We start from the raw sequence: 26,302 nt of genomic DNA on the forward strand, positions 1-26,302 counted from the left end.
TTCCCCCCTTCTTTCTCCCTTTGTCCCATAATCATGTCCCCTCTCTCCCTTACTTGCTCGCTCAAGGGTCGCACTCGCTCCCTTCAGGGCCGTCCAGCTAGGCTGCTCCTTCCTGCCTTCAGCTGCACAAGGACAGCGGGCAGCGACTCTTGCATGCTGCACGTGGCTGACCCACAAGCCTTCCCTCTGATGTCAGAGAGAAGCCTTCTGGGTCAGCCATGTACAGCATACAGGAGCCCCTGCCCATGTCCCTGTGTAGCTAAAGGCAGGAAGGAGCAGTTCAGCTGGGATGGCCCTGAAGGATTTAACTGGGATCTCCCGCTGGCCTGGAAGGTATCCCTTCGACATCAGCTTTGACATCGGAGGGAAGCCTTCCAAGTCGGCTTCAGCAGAGGGGGAAATGCAGGAAGAAGGGCATGGTGAGATACCGGTGTAGTGCTGCATACCCCTAAGGTACACATACCGAATGTTAAGAAACTCTGTGATAAGTGACCATGAAATAAATCTCTGCAGCTTTGAAATAGAATTTGTGAGTATAGGAAAGATATGGTGTTAGGAGTACTACTGGTTCAGTCATTGGTTCTATTCACATTGGACTACTGCAACATCATTTATGTGGGTGTACCTAAAAAAAACTGTGAAAAAATTAAGAATACTGCAGAACATGGCCTTCTGCTTAATATTCGTACTAAAGAAAAGCGAGCATGTTAGCCCATACTACAAACTGCTACACTGGTTGCCAATGGAGGCGCGAATAATGTTCAAGTTCTCTTGCTTCTGCTTTAAACTGGTGTGGGGAATGGCCCCTACCTATCTCTTACCACATTTCGAGCTACACATCCCCACTAGGACAACCAGAAATTGCAATCTTTTTGCCTATCCAAGGATCACTGATTGCAAATACAGGTCCTTTCTGGACAGAACTTTGAAGTTTCAAGCTAGCAAACAGCAGACCTGGCTAGGCAATTACATCAACAGAGCTAGTTTGACCTACAGCACATTTCAGAAAGAAATTAAGACAGCACTGTTCAATAGATTTATCTCCTAATCAGATACCATTTTAAAATGATTAACACCATGCTGATAACTTGAGAAATATGTGTATTTTTACTAATTGTATTCTATAATTTGCTGACTGTACTGTGACATCTTCACTATTTGTATTCTGTAATTCGCTGATTGTCCAGCTCTCTTCACTGTAAACCGCCTAGAAGTCGTAAGATTGTGGCGGTATAGAAAAAATAAAGTTATTATTATTATTACTCTGCATGCTGATGTTCCTTGTCTTTTTCAGGAGAACAGAGAGTTGCCTGCTGGTTGCCTGGCTCCTGCTCAGGAAGAATTGCAAAGTCCTATCCAGCAGCTGGCCATAGGTATAGCTGAGGTGCCTATGCAAAGGTAATGGTATAATAAAGAGAATCACTTCTAGAATCTGTTTGTTTTTTTTCTGACACTGCCTGTCTAAAGTTCTTAAGTGTTATCTTTCTGGAACTGATGCTTATATCTTTATCAGTGCATCTTGGTCTTGTTCTGCAGCCCCTTTCTACTTCTTAGGAATTTGTCTCCTCTACCCCACCAGCACATCCCTCACCCCTCTGTTAATACATCTCAATCTTCTTGAAAAATCTTACATTTACTGCAGTTTTAGGCATTGTCTGAATACACTTATCAGCTCACTTGTTCTGTGGTATATAAATTGTTCAAATCATATCATTACTTGCCTTTTTAGCACAACCCAACAGGATAAAAAAACAGAGGAAATCACAGTACAAAAGGAAGTTGCTAGCCAGACTTCAACTTTACCAGTATGTTCACTTAGCACCACAAGGCCAACCAGGGTTAACACCACTTTATCTTCTGCCACTGTATCACCTCCAGTGACTGTACCGGTAAGAGACAGCTGCTTTATCTAATTAATAGTTAAGAGCTGATGAAAGGAGCACAGAAATTATGTTCAATTGCATAAAGTTATGCACCTTTTGTAGGTATTTTCCACAAGCTTAACTGCTCTATGAGAGGTGGTAAAGTAGGCAGCAAGGGGCTGCAACAAATTAATTACTACTACTATTTATCATTTCTACAGTGCTGCAAGATGTATGCAACGCTATACATTAAACATGTAATAGATGGTCCCTGCTCAAAGGAGCTTACAATCTAAATAGAACAGACAGGACAGATTTCTTGCAGAGGGAAAGATAAGATGGACATAGATATCTTACGATGAGTGGGAGTTAGAGGTTGAAAGCAGCCTCGAAAAAGTGGACTTCTGTATCACCTGGTAGACTGGTATAGTCCTTATGAATGGGTTGTATGCCTCACTGCTACCAGCAGGTGGAGACTGAGAACAAACTTGTATATCAGGCTAGATTCCCCCCTAGCAATCCAGTCTGTCTCAGTCTCCGTAGCAGATGGTAAGACTAATTCAGCTCTCCTCTTAGTACTGTTGGAACTTTGTTTTGGACTCCTGGGTTCCCCTTTTTTGCTGGATAGAGCTTGAACGGGTCCTGTTTGGGGATCCGTCTGACCTCGTGGGTGTTAAACCCGGCGGGTCTCGTGCTGGGTCCCGTGCCTCAGCCCCTGGTTGGTTAGCCCTCCAGCTTTGAGAGCTGTGGAGTCTGTCTTGGTTAAGTTAAAAAATAAATCCTGAGGTGTGCCAGTCTAAAGGGCTCATTTCTCTTTAAAACTGCCTTTTTTCTGTGTGTCTCAACTAACTGGCACATTTCCTTGCAGCTAGGGCACTTTTCGGCACAATGAGCATTTGGTTTGGTTTTTTTTTGTAATCATTTTTATTAAATTTTTCGGGTATATAAATTCAAGCAATACAACACCAACACCATCTAACAAGAAAAAGAGCAGGAACAGTCAGGTCATTTGCGTCGTTCCTTCACAAACACCCACAGAAAACAACCCTCCTCCCCCACAATGCAGTGTTAAAAGTTCAATAAAGAACTTAGAGCACTAGGGGACAATCCCTCCCAAGCGGGAGCCCATAGTCTCCTGAATTTCCTCCATGGCCCAGGACCACCCCTTTGAACATCCTGATATTCAAATTTCAACAAAATAAACAATTAATTTCTCCACATAGTAAGGGTAGGCACTTCATCTTGGTATCACAACAGAAGGATACACTTCCGGGCCAACAAAGAGGCCTTTTGCAATAACATGTTGCCTCCTCTAGACAATCCCAAATGAAGCCCCTGAGAAAAGAGCAGAACGTCTGCCCTCAAGAGAATCTGCTTGCGTAGAGTAGACTGCAGGTACAATGCTACAAAAGACCAGAATGTTTGAATATGGTCACACGACCAAAACATGTGAAGCAAGCCTGCAGGGGTGGACTGGCACCGAGCATGGGAGGCATATCTAGAAACAAAGGCCCGGAATGGGGAGACATGCAGCCGCAAAAGAAACTTGAAGTGCTGCTCCTGCAGTACCACAGAATGAGTCATTCGAGGAAGATGCTTCATAGGAAGATGAACTCCTTGGCCTGTGATATGTTCAGATGGGGAGGGATCCTGGTTCCACACAGCTGCCAACACCTCAGGATCCCAAGGGACCGCAAAGCAGCCCAAGCTGACTTGATGGAAAGATAAGCTAATCCGAGTCAGATGGGACAAAATCAAAGTCTCACACACCACATCCGCCCTGTCTTCGTTCAAAGTAGCAGCATCCAAAGAGTGGAGATAATGAGACACCTGGCGGTAGAAAAGCCAATCCCGAGCCTCCAAGAGACCTGCCGCCTGTAGATCCCAATGAGTGTTTTTAAAAGGAAAAAGTGCTCATTGTGCTCCAGACGCAAGGTACTCGTGGCCGGTCTGTGCAAGCATTGTGCAGGCCGGAGTGGTGGGGTAGCCTCGTCAGCAGCAGATGCCAGCAGCCAGGGCATCCCACTGCATGGACCTCGCGAGTCAGCTTCAGATCGCGGGGAAGCCCCGGCTTCCCCTGACGCCCATGCGGAGAGTTCCCCGGCCGCCGACGGTCATGAAGAAAGGATTCCCTTTTTGCATCGGTCCGGTGCCTTAGCATCAGGAAAGTTCCAGACTTTTCAGACGCAGCAGGCCACAGGAGCTCAGATTTTGGTGGTTTCAGGTCCAAGTTCAGCGGGAACCTCCTTCATTTCAATTACCTCAGGTGATCTTCCCCCTGTTCTGGATGAAATTTTCATGACTCCAGGCAATATGCACCTTCCTTGTCGCAGAGATTTTCACTGAGTTCCTGGAGCCAGTATGCGAGCTACAGGAGTTCCCAATCTTTCACTGCTGGTCCTGCGTGACCTGCCCCAAAGACAAAATGACACCAGGGAGCCAAGTGCCCCTCTGCGGATAGGGGAACAGCTCTTGGAGTTTCTGCCTGTCTGGATTCGCATTACAGCTTACCAGTGGGTCTTGGAAATTATTTGGTCAGGCTACAAGCTAGAATTTGCCCAACCTCTGTCAGATTGGTTCATGGCTTCTCCGTCCGGGTGCCCAGGCTACTGTTCAGTGCTACTGGATATTCGAGCTATAGAGCCAGTGCCATACGACCTCTCAGGCTCAGGCAGATACTCTGTCCACTTTACCGTGCCAAAGAGAGGATCAGAAGATTGGAAACCTATTCTGGATCTGCAGCACGTGAATGCGGCTCTCAAGATTCCTTGATTCCAAATGGAGACCATGCAGCAGTAGCTTGGAATTTCTGGCCTCCCTAGATCTTACGGAGGTGTACTCACACATTCCCATTTTTCTGGCACACCTCAAGATTCTGTGTTTTCATGTTTTTGGCCAGCATTACCAGTTTTCAGCCCTGCCGTTTGGGCTAGCGACAGTGTCCTGGACCTTCACCAAGGTGATTGTGGTAGTGGCGGCTCATCTGAAGAAGGGATTGCAAGTTCACCCTTATCTAGACCAGTGTTCTTCAACCTTTTGGCACCTATGGACTGGCGGAAATAAAATAATTATTTTATTGAAGAACACTTAAGTCGTGGGCCAGACCCCTCCCATCTCCACCCAATCTCTGCCCCCAGACCCCGCCCCATAACAGTACTAATTTTTTCCATTCATTTTTCATACACAATAAAATCATAATGGTTAATCACAAAGTTAAACTACACAAAGCACACTGTATGCTTCTCAATATTCATTCCTACCAGAACACAGATAACCCCATGCAAACACGGAACCGAAAACTAAAAGTACTAATTTATACACACAAACCCTAAGATGCAAGACTCTGCATGTGGTACAACCCCAGAGGAAAAGAAACAAATGCATTTCTTCCTGAACAGACAGCAGATGTAAATCAATCATTAAATTAAAAAATAAAATCATTCCCCCTACCGTTTTTGTCTCCCTCCTCTATGCTGTGCCTTGTCTTCTGGCCTGCCCCCCTGGTGTTATCTTCGGGCTGGCTCACTCTTCCTCAGTGCTGCTGTGCACAAAGCCATGGGCAGCAGCTCCTTGCATGTCCTGCACTTCATCTGGAAGCCTTCCCTCTGACTTTGCGACATCAGAGGAAAGGCTTCTGGTTCAGGCGTAGGACGCACGTAGGAGCCTCTTCCCACGGCTTTGTGCATTGCAGCACTGAGGAAGAGGGAGTTGGCCCAATGACAATGATGTATCAATCGCACCGTGGACCTGTGGCTGAAGAGCACTGTCTGGGGCCCGATGCATGTGCCAGACCGGCACCGGTCCATGGACCAGCGGTTAAAGAACACTGATCTAGACCAGTGTTCTTCAACCGCCGGTACACGCAAGGCCGGTGAGATCGGATTGGGGCCATCAGCATCTGGGCTGCAACGGCAATAATTGGCATCGGGGCCCCCCACGACGCAATTCAAGGTTGGCAACGGGCCCCCCGGCACTCAAGAACGGCAATGGGCCTCCTTTTCCCTGGGCATCAACAGCACTTCAGATCAGCAACGCGGTGCTCAGCCCAAAGCTTCCCCTCTGACACAGCTTCCTGTTTCTGCCCAGGCATTTCAAGTCAGAGGGAAGCTTTGAACTGAGCACCGCGTTGCCGATCTAAAGTGCTGTTGATGCCCGGGGAAGAGGAGGCCCGTTGCCGATCTTGAGTGCCGGGGGAGGGGGGTGGCGTTGCCAAAATCGGAAAGAAAAGTGAGAGGAAGGAAGAGAGATAGGCCTGTGGTGGACGAAGAGATTGAGAGAAGGGGGCAGATGATGGAAGTGGGGGGAAGAGAGAAGGGGCAGATGATGGAAGCGGGGAGAAGGGGGAGATGATGGAAGTAGGGAGAAGGGGCTGATGATGGAAGTGGGGAGAAGGGAGAGATAAGGGGAGAGAGAAGAGGGCAGATGAGGGAAGTGGGGAGAAGGGAGAGCAAATGCTGAATGGAAGTGGAGAAAGAGAACACATACTGAATGGGAGAATAAGATAGTGAGATAGTGGAGAGGTGAAGGAAAAGGGTGGCATGCTGTGGGTAGACACAGTGAAAAGAGGGAAACTGAGGAATGCATAGTAAGAGAGAATTTTATTTAGATGGAGGCAGAAAATAAAGAAGGAAGAGAGAGAGATGCCAAAGATCGGGGAAGGAGACAGAGAGATTGGATCTGAGCAGAGGAAATGAGAAGAGAGAGAGATGCTAAAACCACAGGGGGGAGGGAAAGAGAGATGAAAGGAGAAAGATGCCAGCCCATGAGGGAACAGAGGGAAGCTGATGGATGCCAGACCAAAGGGGGGGTCTAGAGGAGAGATGGCAGGAGGAGACAGACAATTTCTGGAAGGGGCAGACAGTGGATGGAATGGGCAGATGCTGGGTTGAAGAGACAGGGTAGACGCTGAAAGGAAGAGAGTGAAAAGAAGATGAAAGCAGAAACCAGAGACAACAAAAGATAGAAAAAAAATCATTTTATTTCTATTGTGTCATTAGAATATATCAGATTTGAACTATATATCCTGCTAGAGACATAACTGGGGACTGCAAAGCCCAGGCAATGCTTCTTTAGCTCCCAGCTGGCTTAGGGCTCTCTCTGACCAGGGGGCACTCCCCTAACACTATTCCTGTCATGTGTGACTGCAGTATTCTGTTAGCATGATATTTCTGTGTAGCATTCTGTAATAATTTGGCTTGTTCAGTTTTCTTGATAGTAGAGGGGATATATGTGAAGGGGAGGGGAGGCGGGGGTTTTGTTGGTCCTTGCTCTGTATATTTGTATTTATAAAATGACAATTGTACAGAATATTGTTTCTTTTTATACTTTAATAAAATATGTTTAATATAAAATCATAACTGAGGCTTGTGCAGATGGGATTAGATGGTTTGCAGGGACTGAGCTCGCGGAGACAGGACGGAAATGGGTTTTTAAAATTTCAGTCTTAGTGGTTTGCCAGTCCTCAAAATAATTATTTAATTCTGCCGATCCACGGGTGTAAAAAAGTTGAAGAACACTGATCTAGACAACTGGTTGATCAGAGCTACTTTGTTGGCAGAGGGGCAAAGCATGGTGGGGCAGATGCCCCAGGTGCTAGAAGACCTAGGGTGGATTGTCAACTTCTGGAAGAGCCATCTGACACCCAAGCAGTCATTGGCATACCTGGGAACTCTTTTCGATATGGTGGCGAGCTGTGTTTACCTACCTGAGGCTCACAGGCAGGAGCTGTGTGCCCAGATTTTGACTTTTTTGAAGAAGTCATCTCCTCTTCAGAATGCCTTGCTCTTCTACTGGGCGCCCCACTGAGATGCCTTGCAAATGGGTATGCCATGGACTTTGGAGGCCGGAATGAGCAAGAACTGAGGCAGCTTCCTCAATCGCTCTGCAAGGGACGTTCTGTTACACATTGCCTCCTGGATTGTGATAACGACGGATGCCATCCTTCGGGGTTGGGGAGCTCACTGCAATCATCGTCCTCTTCAGGGCTGCTGGACTTCATCTCAGAGAAGGTAGTCAATCAACCCTCTGGAGTTCCAGGCCATTTGTCTGGCCTTGATGAGATTGCAGAAGACCCTGGAGGGCTAAGTGGTCAGGGTCTTCTCTGACAATGTGATGGCAGTAGCTTTTGTCAGTCGCCAGGGAGTGACCAAGAGCACTCCTTTGGCTCAGGAGGCCCACCTTCTTTCCCTTTGGGTGTAACGTCATCTCCTGGCACTGATGGTAGCACATTTGGCAGGAGTGGACAATGTTCAAGCAGACAGACTCCGGATCCAGGCGGGTCCTGTTCCCAGAGGTGTTACAAGCAATTGTGGGGCACTGGGGGCAGCCCCGCTTTGACCTCATGACCACAGCAGAAAACAAGAAGGCGCAGCGCTTCAGTCGAAAATCCAAGCAAGGAAGCAAGGGGCTCGATGCTCTGGTACAACAGTGGCCTCAGGGAGTTCTTCTATACGTCTTTCCTCCGTGGCCCATGATCGGCCATGTCATTCGGAGGATTGAGGCTCATTCTGGTAGCTTCAGATTGGCCTCGAAGACCTTGGTATACGGATCTGATGTGTATGCATGTGGGTCGCATCCTGAGCATCTATCCAGACCTTGTCTCTCAGAGTCCTGTGGTCATGGAAATTCCGGGTCGCTTTGCTCTTATGGCTTGGCTCTTGAGCATGCAGTCTTAGAGTGTAAAGGATATTCTGCCCTTGTGGTTGATAAGCTTCTCAAGTCTATGAAGTCGGCCACGGTGTTAGCCTACGCTAAGGCACAGAAGACCTTTTAACACTGAGTTCAAAGAAGCGTGGGATGAACACAGAAGATTTAGAATCAGAAAATAATATTAAATATTGAACTAGGCCAGTACTGGGCAGACTTGCACGGTCTGTCTGTGTATGGCCGTTTGGTGGAGGATGGGCTGGGGAGGGCTTCAATGGCTGAGAGGGTGTAGATGGGCTGGAGTAAATCTTAACAGAGATTTCGGCAGTTGGAACCCAAGCACAGTACAGGGTAAAGCTTTGGATTCTTGCCTAGAAATAGCTAAGAAGAAAAAAAATAAAAATTTAAATTGAATCAGGTTAGGCAGACTGGATGGACCATTCAGGTCTTTATCTGCCGTCATCTACTATGTTACTATGGTGTTCCCAAGACCAGGTGGACCCTTATTCGGCTCCAGTCTCGCGGATTCTCACCTTCCTTCATGCTGGTTTGTATAAAGACCTTACTATGGTGTCTCTGCAAGTCCCGGGACAATCGGCCCTCTTTGGCATGGGTGCTCACCTGGGAAGTAGCAATCATCAAACGATTTGGTTTGATATAACGTCTAAAATGGAGAGTGGCCACACAATACTTAAAGTCCTAGATTTCAAACGTATGGACTTTAATAAAATGGGAGAGTACCTGAAGAAAGCTGTTAGGATGGGAGGTCATAAGAGAAGTGTAAAAACAGTAGTCTCAGCTGAAAGGAGCGATTAAAAATGGCTACGGACTGAGAAACAAGATGGCGTCTTGGTAGTAAGACACGGTGACTGCAGCTCCTGCTAAATACTTCTATTCTTTTGCTCTTTTGAGCTAAACTATTACTATGCCTAAAAGAAGAGGTAGAGCGGCAGTAGCCTGACCGCCGGAGCCTACCTTTACGCGGCAGGGATCCATCACCAGCTTCTTCGCGTCTTCACCTCAGGGCATTCCAACAGAGCCAAACGCAGGGGAAGCATCGGCGTTGGTGAGCGAGATTTCGCTCAGCTGCGCGGGACCAGTGCCGCCTCCGCAGCCGGGTGAAAGGGAAAGGCTAGCTGCAACACAGACGGCAGAAGCTACGCTGTCTACGGAGCTTTCGGGCTTGCTGGCTTCTCATGATAAAATGGCCGGATTATCTATACCGAAGGAGACTACAGCAATTTCAGTAGTGCAGGGGGTATTACCAACTCTTCAACCCTTTGAGAGACCTGCTGAAATTACTCTGGAATCAATCTGGACTGCACTGAACTCCTTCCACAAGGTATGCCTGGGAATCTTTCAACTTGTTCAAAATCAAAATGTGAAGATGCAAAAGTTTGAAGAGGGCTTAAAAGCCCAAGGGGAAAAGTTAAATCTTTAGAACAATTTGTCCAAGGAGTTCAGTCTTTTTGTACTATAATTGCTCAGGACAAATTGGTGCTTTTGAGGAAAATAGAAAATATGGAGAAACTGGGACTCTTTTTCCTGGAGAAGAGGAGACTTAGAGGGGATATGATAGAGACTTACAAGATCATGAAAGGCATAGAGCAGGGGTGTCCAATGCGGTCCTCGAGGGCCGCAATCCAGTCGGGTTTTCAGGATTTCCCCAATGAATATGCATTGAAAGCAGTGCATGCACATAGATCTCATGCATATTCATTGGGGAAATCCTGAAAACCCGACTGGATTGCGGCCCTCGAGGACCGACATTGGACACCCCTGCTCTATGCCTTTCATGATCTTGTAAGTCTCTATCATATCCCCTCTAAGTCTCCTCTTCTCCAGGAAAAAGAGTCCCAGTTTCTCCATTGGACACCCCTGGCATAGAGAGAATGGAGAGGGACAGATTCTTCAAACTTGCGAAAAATAAAAGAACAAGAGGGCATTCGGAAAAGTTGAAAGGGGACAGATTCAAAACGAATGCTAGGAAGTTCTTCTTTACCCATCATGTGGAGGACCCTGGAATGTGCTTCCAGAGGGTGTAATAGGGCAGCTTACAGTACTGGGGTTAAAGAAAGGATTGGACAATTTCCTACTGGAAAAGGGGATAGAGGGGTATAGATAGAGGATTACTGCACAGGTCCTGGACCTGTTGGGCCGCCGCATGTGCGGACTGCTGGGCACGATGACCTCAGGTCTGACCCAGTGGAGGCATTGCTTATGTTCTTAAAACACTTACAATGTCCTTAAAAGAATTGTTTTACAAATTTTTGAAAGAAGTCTTTAAATACCCTGAAGACGGGCTTCCCCCTCTACACAAAATATACTTTATATCCGTTTCTGTAAAAAACCTTCCTCAGAAGTTGCTCATAATGTAGACTTAAGTCCTATCAATATATCTAGAATTTTGGAGACCTCAGAAGAAGAAGTAGTACTTTGAACAATGCTTCTAGTGACATTTGTATTTTTACTAGATAAGGAAGCGCTTCTTCGCCTATTTTTTAGGTTGAAAGAAATCTCTTTATGGATGGCAAGGTTTCTGTATTCTCAGATGTCTCAAGAATGACACAATCAAGAAGGAAAAGATTCCTAGAATTGAAAGAAAATGTTAAATCTTTAGGGGCAAAATTTCAAATGCGTTATTCTTGTAAATGTAAATTCTTGAATCAGAATACTTATGTTTTTTATGAACCTTCCCAATTGCAATTTTTCCTGCAGAGTCCTAATTGAATCCAATTTACTGGTCTGATTTAAAAAGTAGACGAGCTACTAATTTGATTTGTTATTTTTTAATTCTTTAATTTCCATTCCCAATGGATGTGAATTGTTTCTCTCCATAATGTGGACTATTCAAAAGTTTACATTTATTTAAAATTTGAATGAATATTTTATTACCTTTAAATTGTAAAATGGGAAAACTTTTGCTTGATCAATAAGTTTATATTGAGATAATGACAAATGAATAAATTTTTTTAAAAAATGGCTATGGACCTTTATGTAGAGAAAATAAATAAAAACAAGCGAAAAAGGAAACAGATATGGTTCTCCAAACCAGTGGCGGAGAAAATAAAGGCAAAAGATTTGGTGTTCCTGAAATATAAAAAAAAAACAAGAAGAGGAGTGCAGAAAGGACTACTGGGTGAAACTGAAGGAAGCCAACAGAGATACGTCTGGCGGAAGAAAAAATGGCTAAAAATGTAAAAAAGGAGACAGTTTTTTTTTTTCAGATATATTAGTGAAAGGAGGAAGATGAAAAATGGAATTGTGAAGCTAAAAGATGCTGGGAATTGATATGTGGAGATGTGGGATGACGAAAAAACAAATGTGCTAAACAAATACTTCTGTTCTGTTTTCACGGAATAATATCCTGGAGAAGGACTGAGGTTGTCTGGCAAAGTAACACAAGAAAATGGAATAGATTCTGCGCTGTTCACGGAGGAAAGTGTTTATGAACAACTTGAAAAACTGAAGGTGGACAAAGCGATGGGACCGGAATGGAAACATTCCAGGATACTGAGGGAGCTCAGAGAGGTTCTGGCGGGTCCTATTAAAGACTTATTCAACAAATCTCTGGAGACGGTTCCTGGGGATTGGAGGAGAGCAGATGTGGTCCCTGTTCACAAAAGTGGTCACAGAGATGAAGCGGGAAACTATAGGTGTTGCTGAAAGAAAGGATAGTGAACTTCCTAGAATCTAATGGGTTACTAAAGGTAAATCGTGCCAAACGAACCTGATTGAATTTTTTGATTGGATGATCAGAGAACTGAATCGAGGACATATGCTAGATGTAATTTACTTAGATTTCAGCAAAGTCTTTGATATGGTTCCTCATAGGAGGCTCTTGAACAAACTTGAAGGGCTGAAGTTAGGAACCAAAGTGGTGAACTGGATTAGAAACTGGCTGTTGGACAGACGCCAGAGGGTAGTGGTTAATGGAAGTCGCTCAGAGGAAGGGAATGTGAGTTGTGGGGTCCGTCAGGGTTCGGTGCCTGTTCAACATGTTTGTGAGTGACATTGCTGAAGGGTTAGAAGGAAAAGTTTGCCTTTTTGCGGATGATACCAAGATTTGTAACAGAGTAGACACCGAAGAGGGAGTGGAAAATATGAAAAAGGATCTGCAAAATTTAGAGGAATAGTCTAATATCTGGCAACTAAAATTCAATGCAAAGAAATGCAGAGTAATGCATGTGGGGATTAATAATCGGAAGGAACCATATATGCTAGGAGGAGAGAAGCTGATATGCACGGACGGGGAGAGGGACCTTGGGGTGATAGTGTCTGAAGATCTAAAGGCAAAAAAACAGTGTGACAAGGCAGTGGCTGCTGCCAGAAGGATGCTGGGCTGTATAAAGAGAGGCGTAGCCAGTAGAAGGAAGAAGGTGTTGATACCCCTGTACAGGTCGTTGGTGAGGCTCCACTTGGAGTATTGTGTTCGGTTTTGGAGACTGTATCTGGCGAAGGACGTAAGAAGACTTGAAGCGGTCCAGAGGAGGGCGACAAAAATGATAGGAGGTCTGCACCAGAAGACGTATGAGGAGAGACTGGAAGCCCTGAATACGTATACTCTAGATCACAGTTCTTCAACCGCTGGTCCGCGGACCGGTGTCAGTCCGCAGAAAAATTCTGCGCAGGGCCGGTGAGATCAAGTCGGCAGTTAAATTTCCTGCCGACTGCGGTTCCTGCTGACTAATGTTCCTCCCAGCCTCAGGCGATCAAGATAGGCTGCCAACGTCGGGGCCTTCCCTCTCTGAGTCTTGACTGTTCGGAAACAGGAAGTTGAAACAAAATAGGCGGGACTCAGAGAGTGAAGGTCCTGACGTCAGCAGCCTGTCTTGATCGCCGCCCCTGCCGAGTTGCAGAAGAGGGCTGCGGGGAAGTTGCGATTAGAACGGAGAGAGCTGCAGATTCAGGTGGAGGGAGATGGTCAGCGTATGCGAACAAGATCCTGGGGAGCCTTCACAGTGGCTGTCTCCCCTCCCACCAGCTCTCCTATTTGCCAGGGCAGTGATTTACCGACAACTTCCTGCAGGCAAGTACTGAGAGCTGCTGGAAGGGGAGGAAGCCACTGTAGGAGGCTGGGAAGTTGCTGGATAAAGGGAGAGCTGTTACTGGACTTGAAGGGAGTTAGAAGGAGAGATGCTGCTGGGAGGGAAGGAGGGAAAGGGATGGGAAGAGAGTTAATGTTGGATAGAGGGAGGAGGGAAGGGAGAAGGAAAAAAGGAAGGAGGGTAAGGAGAAAGAAAAAAGGAAGGAAACAGCTGGCAGGGAGATTACAGGAGGGGAAGGGGGTCAGGGTGGAATGGAGAGATCAGATGAGGGAAAGGGGAGAGAGAGGAATGAGAAAGAAGAGAGATTGATGCTGGAAAGGGGGTCAGCAGAGAAATGAGAGAGGGATAAAGATGCTAGATCTGGTGTATGAGAGATAAAAATGGAGAAGGCAGTGAAGCTGGAATGAATGATGTAAAAAGGAGAGAGGAGGATGGACAGGGAAGAGGGGCATAGAAAGAAGTCAGATACATATGGAAAGGGGAGAGGGCAGACATTGGATGGAACGGGCATGTGCTGGAAGGAAAAGAGTGAAAAGAAGTTGAAAGCAGAAACCAGAGACAACAAAAGGTAGAAATAAATAATTTTATTTCTATTTTGTCATTAGAATATATCAGATTTGAAATATATATCCTGCTAGAGACATAACTGGGGACAGCAGTATTCTGTTAGCATGATATTTCTATGTAGCATTCTATAATAACTTGGCTTGTTCAGTTTTCTTGATAGTAGAGGGGATATATGTGAAGGGGAGGGGAGGCGGGGGTTTTGTTGGTCCTTGCTCTGTATATTTGTATTTATAAAATCACAATTGTTCAGAATATTGTTTCTTTTTATACTTTAATAAAATACGTTCAATATAAAATCATAATTGCGGCTTGTGCAGATGGGATCAGATGGTTTTCGGGGACCGAGCTCGCGGAGATGGGGCGTAAACAGGGTTTTTTAATTTTAGTCCTAGTAGTTTGCCGGTCCACAAAATAATTCTTTTATTTCTGCCGGTCCACGGGTGTAAAAAGGTTGAAGAACACTGCTCTAAATGAAAGGAGGGACGGGGGGGATATGATTCAGACGTTCAAATACTTGAAAGGTATTAACGTAAAACAAAATCTTTTTCAGAGAAAGGAAAATGGTAAATCCAGAGGACATATTTTGAAGTTGAGGGTGGTAGATTCAGGAGCAATGTTAGGAAATTCTACTTTAAGGAGAGGTGGTGGTTGCCTGGAATGCGCTCTCAAGAGAGGTGGTGGAGAGGAAAACGGTGACAGAGTTCAAAGAAGCGTGGGATGAACACAGAGGATATAGAATCAGAAAATAATAGTAAATATTGAAGAACTAAAGACAGTACTGGGCAGACTTGCACGATATGTGTCTATATATGGCCTTTTGGTTGAGGATGGGCTGGGGAGGGCTTCAATGCCTGGGAGGGTGTAGATGGGCTGGAGTGAGTTTTGATGGAGACTTCAGCAGTTGAAACCCAAGCATAGTACCGGGTAGAGCTTTGGATTCTTGCCCAGAAATAGCTAAGAAGAAAAAAAATTAAATTGAATCAGGTTGGGCAGACTGGATGGACCATTCGAATCTTTATCTGCCATCATCTACTATGTTACAAGATAGAAAATCAGAAAACTATTGAAATACTTCACCAGTTATCCCAAAGACATCTAAACAATTTAGTAAACACTTATGATCAACCAAGTCAAAGGCGCAACTTAAATCAAATTGTAAAATCAATTCACTTTTACCCCTACTAAAAAGCTTATATAAAATTCAACAATGATGTAAGCACTGTTCCAGTCTTATAAAGTGATTTGAATCCAGACTGTGAAGTATACAAAAGGTTAAAACAATCAAGATAATCCATCAATTGCAATTGTACTACACCCTCCATACGTTTTCTGCATTGCTGTATAGAATATATGCCAATCAGGTTCCCTCTAGGCACTTGAATATAGGCACATAGTTAGACTTACCCCCCTTTATGGAGGCATTTGTATTCTTTTTGAATCCTGACTTCTGAGGTATGGGAAAGATAGAGTTGGCAAAGGTAAAATTGGAATGGGTGGGAAGAGCATATGTTTCTCATAAATTTGGGGTTAGTGGGGGTGGGGGTGGTTTGTGCTAAATGATCCTGGTTCAGTTTTTCTCTTTTTGGGAAAACTGTATTTTATCTGCACATAGAAAAGATATGGACCAAGGGAATGGATAGCTGAGCAGGAGTTTTGCACATCTTAAAAAAGCTCTCCTTTTTATAAATTGTTGGAGAGCAGTCTGGACATTGGGCATCAGATGGATGATGATAATAATAATAATAATTTTATTTTTATATACCACCAAAGCCATAGTAGTTCAAGCCGGTTTACAATAAGAAGAGCTGGACAGTCAGCAGAAAAAAAATAACAATGAAATCTTTGAATACATGAATATTTGTAGGGAGGAGAGAGATAGAGTAAAAAAAGTTACAATGTAGGAACATCAAGTACATATAAGTAGAATACAGTGGTGAGGCTTTAGAAGTTCTTGGTTATAAATCGGTTGAACAGGTTGGTTTTAACTAGTTTTCTGAAGTTAAGATAGGATGAGGAGTGCTTGATGATGTTGCCTAACCAGCCGTTCTGTTGACTTGCTTGGAAAGCAAGAGTTCTGTCAAGGAATCTTTTGTATTGGCAGGTTTTTATTGTAGGGTGGCTAAACATATGTATTCTGCGTGTAGGCCTGGTGGAACTATCCAATTTAAAATGTGAGCCCAGGTATAGGGGGGCCAAACCAAGTATAGATTTGAAACAAAGGCAGGCAAATTTGAACAGCACTCTTGCTTCTAGGGGCAGCCAATGAAGTTTTTGGTAGTAGGGGGTTATATGATCCCATTTTTTTATACCGAAAATCAGTAACACTGCTGCATTTTGTATGATTCGGAGTCTTTGAATGGTTTTCATGAGAGACCCCAGATAAATGATGTTGCAATAGTTGAGCAGGCTTAAAATGGAGGATTGCACCAGTAAGCGGAATGATGCTGCGTCGAAGTACTTTCTGATGGTTCTTAGTTTCTATAGTGTCGAGAAGCCTTTTTTGATCAGAAACTCTATGTGGATATCTAGAGCAGTGTTCTTCAACCTTTTTACACCTGTGGACCGGCGGAAATAAAATAATTATTTCGTGGACCGGCAAACTACTAAGACTGAAATTTTTTTAAAAACCATCGCCGCCCCATCCCCGCGAGCTCAGTCCCACAAACCATCTGATCCCATCTGCACAAGCCTCAAATAGTTATGATTTTATATTGAACATATTTTATTAAAGTATAAAAAGAAACAATATTCTATACAATTGTCATTTTATAAATACAAATAATACAGGGCAAAGATCAACAAAAACCCTGTCTCCCCTCCCCTTCACATATATCCCCTCTACTATCAAGAAAACTGAATAAGCTAAATTATTACAGAATGCTACACAAATATCATGTAATAGAATACCACAGTCACACATGACAGGAATGGTTTTAGGGAGTAGAACTAGGGCAACTGCCCCCTGGTCAGAGAGAGCCCTAAGCCAGCTGGAAGCTAAAGAAGTAGTAGTGCCTGGGCTTTGCACTCCCCAGTTATGTCTAGCAAGATACATACTTCAAATCTGATATATTTGAATCACAAGATAGAAATAAAATTATTTTTTCTACCTTTTGTCGTCTCTAGTTTCTGCTTTCATTGCCTTTTCACTCTCTTCCATCCAGCGTCTGCCCTAAGAACATAAGAACATAAGAATTGCCACTGCTGGGTCAGACCAGTGGTCCATCATGCCCAGCAGTCTGCTCACGCGGCGGCCCTCTGGTCTAAGACCAGCACCCTAACTGAGACTAGCCCTACCAGCGCACGTTCTTGTTCAGCAGGAACTTATCTAACTTTATCTTGAATCCTTGGAGGGTGTTTTCCCCTATAACAGCCTCTGGAAGAGCGTTCCAGCTTTCTACCACTCTCTGGGTGAAGAAGAACTTCCTTACGTTTGTACAGAATCTACCCCCTTTCAACTTTAGAGAGTGCCCTCTCGTTCTCCCTACCTTGGAGAGGGTGAATAGTGTTTTTATCTACTAAGTCTATTCCCTTCAGTATCTTGAATGTTTCGATCATGTCCCGTCTTAATCTCCTCTGTTCGAGGGAGAAGAGGCCCAGTTTCTCTAATCTTTCGCTGTACGGCAGCTCCTCCAACCCCTTAACCATCTTAGTCGCTCTTCTCTGGACCCTTTCGAGTAGTACCGTGTCCTTTTTCATGTACGGTGACCAGTGCTGGACACAGTACTCCAGATGAGGGCGTACCATGGCCCGGTACAGCGGCATGATAACCTTCTCTGTCTCTTCAGTCCAGCATCTGCCCCTTCCATCTATCCTCCTGCCCCCCCCCCCCAATTTGGTCTGGCATCCATCATCTTCCTTCTGTTCCCCTCATGGTCTGGCATCTCTGTCCTTCCCTCCCCCCTGTGTTTTTAGCATCTCTCTTCTCATTTCCTCCACTCAGATCTGATATTGTTCTCTGCTCTCTCTTCCCTTTTCTTCTCTGGTCTTCCTTCTCTATTTTCTGCCTCCATCTAAATTAAATTCTTTCTTACTATTTAGTCCTGTTTCCCTCTTTTCACTGTGTCTACCCACAGCTTGTCACCCCTTTCCCTCACCCCTCCATTATCTTACTATTTTCTTCCCCCTTTATTTATCTCCTTCCATCCAGTATGTGTTCTTTCCCCACTTCCATTCAGCATCTGCTCTCCCCTCTCAACTGACATCCATCTGCCTTCTGCTCTCTCTCCCTTCTTCTCACTTCCATCATCTGTCCCCTTCTCTCTCTCATCTCCTCCATTCCATCATCTGCTCCTTCTCTCTCCCCCCCCCCTCCAACTTCCATTATCTGCCCCCTTCCCCTCACCTTTGCGGGTCACTTTCTTTCCCCTGAGGTGGCTCATGTCAGAGGGGAAGCTTTGGCCGAGCAGAACCGCTTGCAAGGAACAGTGGAACTTACTTGATTGATGTCGATGCTGGGGCCCGTTGCCGTTTGAAGAAGAAAAAAAAAAAGGTGGAAAAAAGGGACCTGCAAAGGCGAGAGGAAGGGAAACCTTCAGGACAGCTGCTCTTTGCCCTCCTTCAGTGGCCCAAGAATCCAGACCAGCAGCGGCAGCTCTGTATATTTTTAACTTCGGCACAGAGCTGCCCCTAATCAATAGTTTAGCGCGGTTTCATGAGGCAGCTTCGGGGCCTTTGCTAGGCCGGCCCACATCGCATCATGGAAGCGGGCCGGCCTAGCAAAGGCCCCGAAGCTGTCTCATGAAACCGCGCTAAACTATTGATTAGGGGCGGCTCTGTGCCGAAGTTAAAAATATACAGAGCTGCCGCTGCTGGTCTGGAGGTGCGGAGACAAGGCAGGAGGCAAACGCGGTGGAAGGCAGGAGTCCCGGCGAAGGCAGGAGTCCCGGCACCGCGACTGCAACAGGAAGTTGCAAGTCAGCTGACTGCGGCCTTTCGTTGCGGCGGGGACCGAATCCTTCGCGGACCGGCAAGATTTTTTTGCGGACCGGCACCGGTCCGCGGACCGGCGGTTGAAGAACTGTGATCTAGAGTGAGGTAACAGTCCAGCGTCACTCCCAGGATTTTTATGGAATCGACAATAGGGATGTTCTATCGGTTCAGGGAGATTGAAGTATCTTTGATTTTGTCATTCGAGCTTGCCAGGAAGAATTAGATTTTTACAGAGTTGAGTTTCAGTTTGAACTCAGTCATCCACAGTTCAATTTGATTTAAGGTTGATGCTAGGTGATTCTTTGTCTCGGAGATCAGGCTTGTTAGGGGAAGGCCTATGGTGATGTCATCGGCATAGATATAAAATTAGATTTTTAATTTTTGTAGTAGATTCGCCAATGAGGTTAGGTAAATGTTGAACAGAGTGGGGGATAGGGGGGAACCCTGTGGGACTCTGCATGGGTTTACCCAGCTGGAGGATTGATTATTGTCGCTGTAGACTCTGTACGATCGTTTAGTCAGGAAACCTTGGAACCATTTTAATACATTACCAGAAAATCCAATTGTCTCCAAGCAGTCAATTAGGATAGCATGATCGACTAAATCAAAGGCGCTACTCAAGTCCAATTGAAGGATTACTGCACTAGAACCCTGGCTGAATAAATTCAGGAGGGAGTCCAGTAATGAAGCAATAACTGTTCCCGTGCTGAACCTGGGACGAAAACCTGATTGGTTGTCATGAAGTACGCTGAGTTTACTAAATCCTGGTATACCAGGCCTTCCATCAGCTTTACAAAAAAGGGAATGTTTGCAATGGGTCTATAATTAGATGTCAACTTGATAGATTCCTTGGGATTTTTTTTATAATCGGTGTGATTAGTATCTGACCTAACTCCTCGGGAAATGTGCCAGACAGTAATAGAGAGGAGAGCCAATTGTGTAACTTGGCTTTGAAGGTGACTGGGGCGACTTTCATGATGTTTGGTGGGCAACTGTTTAATCTGCAGTAAGAATCAGCATATTTAGAGTAGAATTTGCAGAATTGTTGCCAGGTGAGGACAGAAAAAGTACATATCTACCCTGGGTTTGTTAGTGAGTCGGGCGATTGGGTAGTTCAAATGGTTGGTTGTGGAGATCGATAGGTTGGATCTTAGGTTATTGATTTTGTTGTTAAAAGAATTCAGCCAGAGCATCGGCCGAAGGTGGGGAGTCTGTAGTGAGACGGGAAAAGGCCTTTAAATCGTAAAGATTGTTGACTAGTTTGAATAAATTCTTAGTGTTGGTGTTAGGAAAGTCTATTGTGCGTAAAAATTTGTGCGTTTTGTAATTTATACGGTTTTTTTGTATTCTTTTAATTTTTGTTTCCAATTTATTCTTCCTTTGTTATCTCCTGATTTTAGCCATTGTCTTTCCAGTTTTCGCAATTCTCGTTTCACTGTTCCTAGCTCGGTGTCAAACCAGCCGTCCAGGTTTTTATTTCTCGTTTTTCTTAATTTGATGGGGGCCATCTTGTTTAGAATCTGCGTGCTCGTATTGGTCCAAGAGTCTATAGAGAGGGAGTCTGAGTTTGACATGATGTCATAATGTGACTTTATGTGTTCCCTCCATGGCCTTAGTGGGCAGAATTCTTCTCCGCATAATTCGCCATCCAGGCCTCGTGGTTCTGATGGCTCCGAATGACCTTGGTACACGGATCTGGTGAGGCATCTGGTGGTGGATCCTCTCCCTCTCTTGGATACCTTCTAATTCAGGGTCCCATTCCAATGTTTGATCCGGGTCCCTTTTGTCTTACGGCTTGGCTCTTGAAAGGGGTCGCCTAGGTAAGAAGGGGTATTCAGATAAAGTAATCTCGATGCTCTTGGGGTCCCGGAGACTTTCCACCTCTCGGGCTTATGTGAGGGTTTTGGTGTCTATGGTGTGATGCGCATGGAGTGGTGTCTCTTCGTGCTTCCCTGCTGAACATCTTAGAGTTCTTGCAGGATGGCCTGGATAGGGGGACTGGCTTGGTCTTATTTCTGAGTTCAGCTTGCGGCCTTGTCAGCCTTTCGAGAGTTCTTGAAAGGTCAGCGTTTGACTATCATTCCTGATGTGATTCACTTCTTGTGGGCAGCCAAGTTGCTCAAGCCTCCCATATGACCCTTTGTTCCATCATGGGATCTGAATCTGGTTCTGTCCATTCTGGTGCGCCCTCCTTTTGAACCACTGGGCGACTGCTCTTTGAAGGACCTTACTCTTAAGGCAGTCTTCTTGGTGTCCATTACTTCAGCTAGACATGTTTCTGAGCTGCAGGCTTTCTCTTGTAGGGCTCCCTTCTTGGAGTTTTCTAGGGAGCCGGTTGTCTTGAGGCCTGTTCCTTCATTTCTGCCAAAACTGGTTTCTCCTTTTCATGTCAATCAATCTTTAGTCCTCCTGGTGTTGGATTGTTGGGAGGGCTCTTCTGAGCAGAGACAGCTGCACAAGTTGGATGTCAGTCGGGTCCTTCGCTCTTATGTGCAGAGGACCCAGGAGATCAGGAAATCAGATCATCTCTTTGTCCTTCTAGTGGGTGCTCGTAAGGGGAATGGTGCTTCTAAGGCTATAATTGCCCACTGGATCAAGGAGACTATTGCTTCCGCTTATCTTCTGAAGCAGAAGCCTGTTTCCGACTTTTTCAATGCTCATTCCACTAGGGGTCAGGCAACTTCTTGGGCTGAGTCTTCTCTAGTGCCTCCAGTGGATATTTGCAAGGCTGCAGTTTGGTCTTCTCTGGCATTCCTTTGTCAGACACCACCGTGTGGATTTTCACACTCGTTGGGACACGGTATTCAGTGAATGTGTTCTGGTGTCAGCCCTTTGGGGGTCCCACCCTTGATGGGTACATCCCATTCGTAAGGACTATACCATTCTACCAAGCGATACAGAAGGAAAAATTAGGAAAAATTTTCTTTCTGTTAGCTTGTAGACTGGTATAGTCCCCCACCCTGTCAGTCTTTGTGCGATGTTTGTGGGGTTTTGGCTCGCTTGCAGATTTTGAATTTTTCTGCGAGTTCTAGTATTTTTCTGGGGCCGGGGAGAATTAAGAACAGCGGCAATGGCTCAGCTAGGTTAACTGGTGAGCTGTGGGGATGTTTTACTTCCAGGATCAAGTCTATACATGTTCCAACAGTTGTTTAAAGATGTTTGTTGTTTTCTTACACTCTTCTTTGGAGTGTCATTTACTGATTTTCAGTTAAGAAATTTCCTAGGTTCTGCTTGGCTATTCAGCAAACTGGAGTAGCAAGAGGAGCGTGCTATACTGATTTACAAGTTTGATCTCAGTCTCCACCTGCTGGTAGCAGTGAGGCATATTATCCATTCGTAAGGACTATACCAGTCTACAAGCTAACAGAAAGAAAATTAGTAGGTAAGAACCTAATTTCTCCTTAACTCCTTAAATTCCTTTCCTAGAAGGGAGAGAAAGTTTAAATCGATGAGTACCTCTCGCATATGAAAATCTATAAACATTCCATAGAAGAGGAACAAGCAGAGCAAAAATACCATATAAAATTTTAAAAATAATACATAAACATTTAAACTGGATTCTGAGGTAAACCAGGAGCCTTTGTATAAATTTCTAATGAGACTCCATTTAGAGTACTCTGTACAATTCTGGAGACTGCAAAAAAGATGGAATGGAGTTACTCCAGAGGGTAGCTACTAAAATGTATTCTGTATCCAATATTTCCCACTAATCACCACCTATGAATAAGGTAATATCAATCCTAATCTGAGAGAGTTAGCCTCAGTAATGGAGCCTACGCGTAGCCATTCAATGACTGGGGAATTCAGCGTAGTTATACTTGCTCCTTTAATCTCCAATCATTGGCCTCACTCACATTTTCATTACTCAAAATTTCTAAAATTTTTATCCTTATTAATCTTTTTTCTTTTTTTGTTTTTTATATATAAATCCTTAAAAAATCTATCTTCATACACTTCCTATCAATTCCTATCATTCTTCCTTATTCACATGTTCGAGACTACACTATCTTTATTTTCAGCGTTATGTAATTAATCAAAAATATCGTTATTTTCTAAATGGTGGCTTATACAAGCCTACTTATCTATCAATCAGCACTTATATTTCATAGCTAGAGCCAGTTCTTAACAAACATTAGCTTATCCAAGCCTACTTATCTTTAAGGCTTATCTTTAAGACAGCACTCATCTTAAGTCAGCACTTGTATTTCACAAATATAGCCAACGTGGCCAACGTTTCGTGGGCGAAAATTCAAGCTCACTGCATCAGGGCCAAGTTATTTAGGAAACAAGATGCTGAAACATAAACAAAAATATATAATCAAAAAATGTAATTTACTTACAGTTTCCTCACCTACAGCTCTCTTACTTACTGCTCAAAGTGCATTTTGTTAGTGGTCTCAAGATAGAGCCAAAATGGCGACAGCCTCGTTTTAAAACAATTGGCAGCGTTCTGACGTCAAACAGAGAATCAAATTACATTAAAGCGGACAATCTCATATATAGAGACACATCTTGTAAACCCCTATTTTAACCTCACAATCAGTAAAAATGTTGCCATTCGAATTGTCTATTCAAACCATTCGGGTGTAATGTATCCAGTCGACTAATCCATCTTTGTTCGTGTTGTGCCAACATACGCCTAAAGTCCCCCCCTCTATTATCTGGTTTGACCACTTCTATGATGACAACTCGTAATGTTCCAAAATCATGTTTACTTGTGATGCAATGTTTTGCCAAAGGAGCCCCCATGTTAAGATTTTTAATATTACTTTTGTGTTCAGTCAGCCTAACATTTAGCTGTCTCGATGTTTGACCTATATATACGAGGTCGCAAGGACATCTCAAAATGTATACCATCCCGCGCGTTTTACAATTGGAGGAATGATTTAAATTATAGACTCTTCCATCTCTAGGATTCACAAAAGTTGTAGTACAAACCATAAGGGCACACATTTGGCATTTGCCACAAGTTAAGTGGCCTACCGTTTCACCAGCTAGATTGCTTACAATCTTCTTAGAGCGGGACGGACATAACACTTCCTTAAGATTTCTATTTCGCCGATATGCTATCCTAAGGGAATGGTCTTGAAACGTCCCTGCTATTTGTAACATCTCCCAATGTTTCCTTAGGGATTGAGCTACTTTATGACTATGGGCCGAGTAGGTTAGCACACATGTCATAACTTTTTCACAAGTTTTCACATCATTTTTAGCACTAGGGGTCAATAGTAAATCCCGATGGTTATATAGGGCACGCTTATAGGCAGTGTTAATAATTTTTTCCGGGTACCCTCGTTGTTGAAATTTATATTTTAAAGGCATAGCTTGTTTCTTAAAGTCATCCACAGAAGTACAAATTCTACGGATTCTCAAGAATTGGGAAAACGGAAGACTTTTTCTCAACGGACTGGGGTGAGCACTGGAAAAATGCAATACTGCATTACTGTCAGTCGGTTTGGTGTATACTTGTGTAGAAAAATCCCCATCTATAATTTTAACTAATACATCCAAAAAAGAAATTTCTGTAGTACTTAAAGCATGAGTAAATTTTACTCTTGGATGACACGTATCAAGGTATGTTAAAAAATTACCTAGGGTGTCCATATCTCCATTCCAAATAAGGAACACGTCATCAATATAACGAGTCCAAAGTTTAATTTTACTTGAAAAATGTGATGGATACACCCATTTTCGCTCGAAGTCATCCATAAATAGGTTAGCAACAGCCGGGGCCATTGTAATCCCCATTGCTATCCCAGACTGTTGTTGAAATAACTCATCTTCAAACATAAAAAAACTATTTTGCAGCACTAGTTTAGCCAGTTGATATAAAAACTTAGTCGGCACCCTAGGGTCAGTTCTTAAATCCAGAGTTCTACTAATAATATCAAGCGCCTCCTCTTGGGGGATAATAGTATAGAGGGAACATACATCTATTGTAACCAGTATGGTCTCAGGATCCGGTTTAAACTGCTCAAGTTTTTTAAGGAAAGCTGTAGTATCCTGCAAAAAGGACATGGTTTTTTTAACAAAAATTTGCAAAAATTTATCTATGTATATAGATGACGCTTCAAGAAGAGATCCTTTATTAGAGACAATCGGTCTCCCTGGTGGAGCTGTCAATGATTTATGGATCTTCGGGAGCAGATAGAATATTGGAATCTTTTTGGATGTATTAGTTAAAATTATAGATGGGGATTTTTCTACACAAGTATACACCAAACCGACTGACAGTAATGCAGTATTGCATTTTTCCAGTGCTCACCCCAGTCCGTTGAGAAAAAGTCTTCCGTTTTCCCAATTCTTGAGAATCCGTAGAATTTGTACTTCTGTGGATGACTTTAAGAAACAAGCTATGCCTTTAAAATATAAATTTCAACAACGAGGGTACCCGGAAAAAATTATTAATACTGCCTATAAGCGTGCCCTATATAACCATCGGGATTTACTATTGACCCCTAGTGCTAAAAATGATGTGAAAACTTGTGAAAAAGTTATGACATGTGTGCTAACCTACTCGGCCCATAGTCATAAAGTAGCTCAATCCCTAAGGAAACATTGGGAGATGTTACAAATAGCAGGGACGTTTCAAGACCATTCCCTTAGGATAGCATATCGGCGAAATAGAAATCTTAAGGAAGTGTTATGTCCGTCCCGCTCTAAGAAGATTGTAAGCAATCTAGCTGGTGAAACGGTAGGCCACTTAACTTGTGGCAAATGCCAAATGTGTGCCCTTATGGTTTGTACTACAACTTTTGTGATTCCTAGAGATGGAAGAGTCTATAATTTAAATCATTCCTCCAATTGTAAAACGCGCGGGGTGGTATACATTTTGAGATGTCCTTGCGACCTCTTATATATAGGTCAAACATCGAGACAGCTAAATGTTAGGCTGACTGAACACAAAAGTAATATTAAAAATCTTAACATGGGGGCTCCTTTGGCAAAACATTGCATCACAAGTAAACATGATTTTGGAACATTACGAGTTGTCATCATAGAAGTGGTCAAACCAGATAATAGAGGGGGGGACTTTAGGCGTATGTTGGCACAACACGAACAAAGATGGATTAGTCGACTGGATACATTACACCCGAATGGTTTGAATAGACAATTCGAATGGCAACATTTTTACTGATTGTGAGGTTAAAATAGGGGTTTACAAGATGTGTCTCTATATATGAGATTGTCCGCTTTAATGTAATTTGATTCTCTGTTTGACGTCAGAACGCTGCCAATTGTTTTAAAACG

General features: G+C 44.0%; 1 protein-coding gene across 9 annotated transcripts in view; it reads left to right on the forward strand.

Moving 5' to 3' along the window:
- The window catches only part of LARP4 (La ribonucleoprotein 4), a 246,832-nt gene that overhangs the window by 215,355 nt on the left and 5,175 nt on the right, over positions 1-26,302 (forward strand). For all 9 annotated transcript variants that reach the window (XM_033939032.1, XM_033939028.1, XM_033939027.1 and 6 more), the window contains 2 exons: positions 1,295-1,398; positions 1,730-1,889. In XM_033939032.1, the coding sequence (XP_033794923.1) occupies positions 1,295-1,398; positions 1,730-1,889 (264 nt within the window). The remainder of the gene's footprint in view (positions 1-1,294; positions 1,399-1,729; positions 1,890-26,302) is intronic.

This window comes from Geotrypetes seraphini, chromosome 3 (assembly GCF_902459505.1).
Source record: "Geotrypetes seraphini chromosome 3, aGeoSer1.1, whole genome shotgun sequence".
NCBI classification, from domain to species: Eukaryota; Metazoa; Chordata; class Amphibia; order Gymnophiona; family Dermophiidae; genus Geotrypetes; species Geotrypetes seraphini.